At 38.7% G+C, this 6949-nt stretch overlaps 2 protein-coding genes across 2 annotated transcripts; both read right to left on the reverse strand.

Moving 5' to 3' along the window:
* Positions 1-3414: 3414 nt before the first annotated feature.
* LOC102212773 (hemoglobin cathodic subunit beta-like) lies at positions 3415-5131 on the reverse strand. The gene is made up of 3 exons (XM_005749893.2): positions 4789-5131; positions 4234-4456; positions 3415-4141 (listed from the first exon to the last, which is right to left on the reverse strand). Exons 1-3 carry the CDS (start codon positions 4878-4880, stop codon positions 4013-4015), a joined length of 444 nt encoding a protein of 147 aa, XP_005749950.1. The 5' UTR covers positions 4881-5131; the 3' UTR covers positions 3415-4012.
* A 762-nt stretch (positions 5132-5893) lies between these two features.
* Positions 5894-6823, reverse strand: LOC102212485 (hemoglobin subunit beta-A-like). Its single transcript, XM_005749892.2, has 3 exons — positions 6660-6823; positions 6250-6472; positions 5894-6138 (listed from the first exon to the last, which is right to left on the reverse strand). The coding sequence occupies exons 1-3, from the start codon at positions 6749-6751 to the stop codon at positions 6007-6009; spliced, it is 447 nt and encodes a 148-aa protein (XP_005749949.1). The 5' UTR covers positions 6752-6823; the 3' UTR covers positions 5894-6006.
* Between the last annotated feature and the right edge of the window lie 126 nt (positions 6824-6949).

A 6949-nucleotide genomic window follows, 5' to 3' on the forward strand; every position in this document is an offset into this window, starting at 1 on the left:
TCAAATGTCTGCCTCCGCCTCTGGCAGTGAGTCGGGTATTTTTAGCTAATGTTTAAGTTTAGAACCTGCTTTGACTCTAGCTGTCACCATCTGATTTGCTTCAGTTAAATGTACCTATATGTGTGCACTAGCGCAGTGAGAAAATGTCAAGACTGAATGGCCAAGTCGGTTCCTGTCCGTTGGTCAAATAAACGTCTAATTCTTTGCCAGGTAAAACACCAAGTGTGCTCAATCGTCTTCTTTTTGAGCGGCTTCAGTTGTTTTATAAACCTTGTAACTATGCACTGCTCTAAGTCATACATCCTGACCATGTCCGATATGATTATGACAGGACAACAAAATGACTCGAGCCCTCGTTCTGTCTGCAGTGCTCTCACACAAGCAGGGGTCTGTTGCACCATACTCATTTTTTCCGGCAGTGACTTCATGTGGCAAAGAAGAGAATTGCATTCTTATGATCAGTTGCCTTGTTCGTCTGGGACAATTAGCCACACACCAGGGACGATTCTAGGATCAAACCACTAGGAGGCCTCAGCCCCCAGTCATAACGTCATCCATTCTGCCTTACAATTATACCAACATATTATGCTGCATGTAAACATAATTTTCACCTTTGCAGACCTGAATGTTACAGGATAAACATTAAAACATATCCAAAAGAAATATCTTTTTTGGATTATATTTCAGTGTTGAACCCTTTCATGCATGAATTATGACAACCTCAGTCAGGATTTTTATTCTTAAGTAGTTTTAGTCATCTTTAGGCATGAAAAAAAAAGATTTTTGAACTTCATTTTTTTTAAACATGTACTTTTCAAAGAGTTTGTTACATGTCCACTTAGGTGGACAACCTACGTTTTGACCTGTGAATTTGGTATGGAGTGACACATCAGTGTCCGATGTAGTGGTTTAAGTGCAAGTGTGCCATCAACACTGAAACGGATACAAGAAAACAGCCTTTGAATAGCTGTCCACTGTACTGACCACTATGCACGAAGAATGATTCTGAATAAATGATCACAGTTCTTAATATAACTTTTGAAAGTAAGTTAAAGCAAAATTTGTAGTAAAGCAGAAAAAGAGGAGAAACTTGCACAAACTTTAGATCATGAAATCATCATCAATGAATGTGGGCAAAAGAGAAGCAACAGCTTTTGCTGTCTTTGACTTTTGCTCTTTACCTCTAACCCTTTCCATCCCTGTCTCTCATGCAGCTCCTCTGTTTGAGTGCACTAATAGCAACTTGACATCAAGAACACTGGACTTGATTTCACTGTAATCTGCTGTATGATCTCCAACAGAGAAGTTTGGAAAATGTAGCAAGGGCATGTTGCTTTTAGGGTGGTTGAGCATCCAGAAAAGTAGTGATGTGTCGGTCACGAATGAAACGGCTCTTAGAGCCGGGTCTTTGACGTGAACGACATGAGCCGGCTCCTTATCGGGAGCCATGGGGGTTTTTTTTTTCTTTCTCTCACCCTCTCTCTCACACGTTTTTCCGCTTCACTCTGCACGCGAGCCTTGTGCTTTGCCCTGGGAAGAGGGGGGAGGAGCGGTAGTTACACTCGCAGCAGCACAGGAACAGAGCAGGAGGGAGAGACAGTGAAAGAGAACCAGGGATAACAACGTCACATTAGAAAGGTGTAGTAATCATCCACAGCTATTTTCAGTTACGGATGATAAAGGATTCAGAAAGTTTATTCATGCAGGCCCATATGACAGAGAATATGCATGTTCTTTTTGTTTTCATATTTTATTTATATTTAATTTTGTTGTGGTTTGCAGTGTTTTGTGTTGTTTCACTTAAAATTTGTTTAAAAGGAAAAAGCTGACAATTTAAATAGTTGAAAGTTGAAATGTGAATAGTTGTTTTTTGTATTATATGATTTATTTATTACATTTTATGTGGAGTGAATAAATAAAAGTATATTTACGGTGGCCCCTAGAGACAAAGCATGTAAAAGCTTCAAAACAGGCACAAACACAACAGAAGTGCTCCAGGATGCTAGGGGGCAGTGTTGAGCTTTTGATACCCAATGGCTACACAAGCCAGGAAGTACCAACGACCGGATTTGGTGTGTGGTAATAACAGGTAAATGAACATTTTATTTTATTTGACTATATATGAATGCTTATGTATAAATACACAAACAATACACATATGCGTTCAATTGTGTAATTTAAGTGATCTAGGTAGCTCTGTTTTGGAAGTTCAGTTAACGCTAGAAATGTGTTTTGGAGTTTGGAGGAAATTGTACATGCTTTGTCTCTAGGGGCCATTGTATATATTTATATATAAACATATATAAATAAAACCTTTTTTTTTACATTAGTAATTCTTTTTGTGCATAATTTTATATTGTTGTTAATAATAAATTAATTAAAGCAATAAAACAACCTGAAGAGTCGGTTGGGAGCCGAAAGAGCCGATTCTTTTAGTGAGTCGAGCCGAAAGAGCCGGTTCTCTAAAAGGAGCCGGAAATCCCATCACTACTGAAAAGGGTCTAAACGCGCCAATGCTACAAACTGCATATTTCTCACTTAATACTCACATTTTTCACACAATGTGAATATTAGGACATCTTTTATATTTGTTTACATTATCTGTGTGATGACTTTGAGCTTTCTGGGTCATTGTTCATGGTGAATCTATTAGACTGAATATGACCAGAGATTTTTGATCAATTTGTTTGTGTCCCTGTGGCTTTCCTTTTATGTCTGTTTGATTGTTCTGTCATCCTTGTTTAAAATAAACAATTATATGACCCAATTCCTGGATCTTCTTGCTGTCTGAATCCACATGGATACCATCAACCCTGTTGATGCCACTGTAAAATCCAAGCCTTAGGAGGAACACACTCTATACATTAAAACCGTTACAACATTAAAACCCTTATATGGTGTCTGTTTTACAAATTCAAACAAATAGGCGTTCAAATTTGGGATGGTTGTTTTCAACAATGCAACTGTGACCCATATATTTTTCTATCAAGGCAATTAAACTTGATTTTCAGCCATGTTTTTTCTCCTCTCATTAACTGCAGTTACATTTGTTGATTCAAAATTTCCCTTAAAATGCTGTGAAATGACAATGCCAATACTATTAATTATATATTACCTCCCTCAGGACATACTGCATTTTCTTTGGACCTTCATTACTAAGTCAGATATATTTTCCATTTTTGCTTGATATAAGATTTCAGCAGCCTTAGGTTCTGGGCTTCCTTTATAATGTTTTTCATTTCTTAGTGTAGACTGCAGCGAGGAGATTGTTGCAGAATGTCATTAGGGCATTATCTCTATGAAATAAGCTGGGCCTTCCCTGCAACAGACCTCAAGTAAATTGTTTAGTTGACTGTGAAGACCGCTGTGGACGTTAACCAAATTGTGTCAACATGACCCATCCCTAAAAAGTTTTATCAGAATTCATTAAAGACTGGTTGAGCTCATTTGTTTACTGACAGAATGACACATGTGCAAACACTACCAAAAACATAACCTGTTTGGCAGATGTAACAATGAATGTGTGATTGATGGAAAGACTGTCAGCATTATTTCAAGTGGTTTAGCAAAGGTACTGTATTAATATTAGGAATTATAGCCATTAATACAGTCCCCCATATTCAGAGGCTCACAGTAATTTGAAAAGGTGACATAATATTAACTATAAAAATAGTTTTTATGTTTTATTAACTTTTCACAGAGTTGGAAAAAAAACAACAACTTTCAGTCCATGACAAGTTCTTAACTGTCTGAAATCTGGAACCCATGAAAGTCACTAAATGCTGTTTCCTCCTTTAGCTCTGTCAGACTACTTTCACTTGCTGCTTGTGTGTGTTGGGGTCTCTTTGACTTCAGTTTTGTCTTTAGTAACTGTCTTCAGTATGAGACTCACCAAGCTCCAACTGATAAAAAACAAACTGAAATGCACTCATGTCAAACTTATATCAGGGCTAACACAAGTTTTTTGTTTTGTGTTTTTCTTTAAGTTGTATTATCTCCAAATAGGTTCTTTTCAGCGGTACTGACTGCTCATAGCGTCGACCACAGCAGATATAAACTTCTGCCAGATAGCTTGACTCTGGGGGCTCAGGGCTGACTTGAATTTGCATGCGATTGTGATAGTGATACAGTCTGCCAACAGCTGTGAAAAAAAGAGAAAACACCATGAAAACTCTACAAGTGCAAAACGTCACGTATTTTTTTCATGTGGGTTTGAGGAAAAGTGTTGCTTACCCTGAAGCTATCAGGGTCCACTTCGAGTTTCTGAAAATGCAACCGGCTCAGATCAGCATACGTCCGTTTCATGTTGTCCATGTTGTTCACTGCTTTGTCCAGAGCCTTCAGCACCATCCTTCCATGAGCCGCCACTTTGTCGTTTTTCAAAATAGCAGTGATGGTGAAGAGATCTCCAAAAGAACCAAAATATCGCTCAGTCCAGGGGTAGACTATCAAGACTCTGACAATGCAACAGTCAGTGGTACAGGTTAATGAGCATAAACGATACCACGTGATAAAATATGAACTAACTGGAGAAAAAAAATCCCTAAATATACAACGTACCCTTAAACAATGGAATATTTAAAAATAAGAATTTTTCACGATCGCTTTTTCTTTATTTATTTATTTTTAAACCAGGCATTGAATTTTACTATTACGAAATACCCATCAACTAATTAAATAGCAATAATAATAATAATATATTGAGAGAAAATTGCCGGAATATTTTTTCCATTTTTAGGATTTTTTTACGATCCGTTCTTGAACAGTAAAACTTTCACAATCACCTACCTTGCCCAAATTTGTGACCCAATCTCATCGATATCAATTTTTTCCCAGATAGCTTTCACAGTGCTGCGCTCCAGTTCCGTCCACTTAACCATGACCTGAGCGAATTGGATAAAGTGTTTTACTTCCGCACTCTGAGCTGCTGAGTGATCAGCTTTTCCGCTTAATGACTGGCAAAAATGAACCAGCAGATGGTATGAGGGTCCTATATTTCCAGCACACTAAAAGCGGACGGATGAGTCTGAGCTACACAGACTACGTGTCGACTATCACTGCAAAACACAATGGAAATGCCCAGAGATGGTATGGTATGGCATCAAAATATCCTCACGTAAACATAACCACCTCCCCATCCTGTTGTATCAAGTAATTTTCCAACAGCTGATGAACTTAGATTATGCCATGCTATCATTATCTGAACATTCAGGCTTCCCCCACCCAAATAAATGATCCGCGGGTCCACTTCATATCAGAAACGTATGAAAGTTTATTTCTTGGCCTTAAATTACCCCATTCAATTAAATTTGTTTTAAAAACTGATCAGCTCAATCAGGATTATGGCCCGTCCAATCGCGACAGTACTTATATTATATATTATATCCTTCAGTCATTTTTTAATTTCATTCAAGGCGTTTTTAAAAAAAGCATAGCGTTTTTATAATGTTGCCGCTATACGCCTAGCGGTGTTCTTGTGTTATGTTGGGTCGAGGTTATAAACGAATTTTCTGAACTAAAGAAGAAGTACTTTTTTCTGAGCTCGCAGATTGACTCGTTGTTAACGCTCTAACTTTAAATATGCGTAAAATGCCTGATAGCTGATGTTCTTCTTTGCATTTTGGAACACTTCACGTACATCAACAATACTTCCCATGCAGCCAGAGAACAACAACTTTGGATCCCTTTCACTTTTTTTTTATACGAAAAGCAAAACTTAACAGTAAAGGAAAAAGTCACGAAACGGATTATCGGTGAGGCATACTTGTAATATTTATATTATACTCAAACATATAGGCGACTTCTATTGAAGATTATTGACTGTCCGAGATCTCCTTCTTGATGCTGTATTGTCGGTTAAAAGAACAAGTCAAATGATCGCACAGAGAATGAGTATGATTTGAGGTTTTATTTATTGGTGCATCTGGCAACAGAGTCAAAAAGATATATGATGTCACGTATATGACTGTTGCACATCTTTTTTTGATGAACTGGCACTCCAGAAATTTAGTGGTACTGTCTACCCAGGGCAGAAACGACCACGCACAAAAACTTCTGCCAGGCTTCCTGGACCTCAGCGGTGAAGACGCTGGGACCAAACTTGGCGGCAACGCACAGGCTGATGCATTCAGCGAGCACCTAAAGTGAGAGAAAGAAAATGCTTAACAGAGTTAATAAACACAAACTAATTAGCTAACCTTTTTCAGGTCCATGTGTGATGATTGTTTCTGGGTGCTGGTGGGGACATACCCTGAAGTTATCGGGATCCACATGGAGTTTCTCGGAGTGCATAACGCTCAGGTTGGCGTAGGTCTGCTTGATGTTGTCCAAGTTCTTCACAGCATTTTCCAGACCACCCATCACGGTCCTTCCGTGTTGTGCCACTTTGGGGTTTCCCATAATGGCGGCATTGGTGGACAGGTCTCCAAAGGCTTGGAAGTATCTCTGACCCCAGGGGTACACAATCAGAAGCCTAAAATAAAACCGGAGAAACAATATAAATTTTAGTGCATATAGCATTAATAATTGCTTCTACATACACAAAGAAACGTGTTGATATATTCGCTTCAGCCAAGTTTCAACATTATAGTAAAAAAAAAACAAAACAAAGTTGCATAACAAACTACCATGTTTCTGAATTGCTATGAGCTGCAGGTTACCTGGAGAGGGCCTGGGGACCGATTTCCCCCACATCAATCTTTCCCCACAGGTTTATGATGGCACTGCGCTCAGCATCTGTCCACTCGACCATTTTGACGGGATGCAAGTCTCCTAGTTCACGAACAGGTTATCACAAGTTCTCACAAATCTGCTTGTGAATAATTTACTTGAGATTCCCGTTTTTATTCGTTTACCCCGCACCCCCTCCTTCAGTCATCGAAGCATCTGATTGGATAATCTGCGCCCGCCTGTTTAATGACGTGTGTTTTGCGTAAAGCAAATTTGGGCA

The sequence above is a fragment of the Pundamilia nyererei genome, unplaced genomic scaffold (assembly GCF_000239375.1).
Source record: "Pundamilia nyererei isolate P.nyererei 1_Seehausen unplaced genomic scaffold, PunNye1.0 scaffold00258, whole genome shotgun sequence".
Lineage (NCBI taxonomy): Eukaryota > Metazoa > Chordata > Actinopteri > Cichliformes > Cichlidae > Pundamilia > Pundamilia nyererei.

Bases quoted from the DNA above. Each gene is read 5' to 3' on its own strand.
- LOC102212773 (XM_005749893.2), bottom strand. From the start codon at position 4,880: ATGGTTAAGTGGACGGAACTGGAGCGCAGCACTGTGAAAGCTATCTGG. The intron at 4,457-4,788 runs GTAGGTGATTGT...TTGCATTGTCAG, and splicing joins GGGTCACAAATTTGGGCAAG to AGTCTTGATAGTCTACCCCT. The intron at 4,142-4,233 runs GTAAGCAACACT...TTTTTTTCACAG, and splicing joins TGGACCCTGATAGCTTCAGG to CTGTTGGCAGACTGTATCAC.
- LOC102212485 (XM_005749892.2), bottom strand. From the start codon at position 6,751: ATGGTCGAGTGGACAGATGCTGAGCGCAGTGCCATCATAAACCTGTGG. The intron at 6,473-6,659 runs GTAACCTGCAGC...GTTTTATTTTAG, and splicing joins GGTCCCCAGGCCCTCTCCAG to GCTTCTGATTGTGTACCCCT. The intron at 6,139-6,249 runs GTATGTCCCCAC...CTCTCACTTTAG, and splicing joins TGGATCCCGATAACTTCAGG to GTGCTCGCTGAATGCATCAG.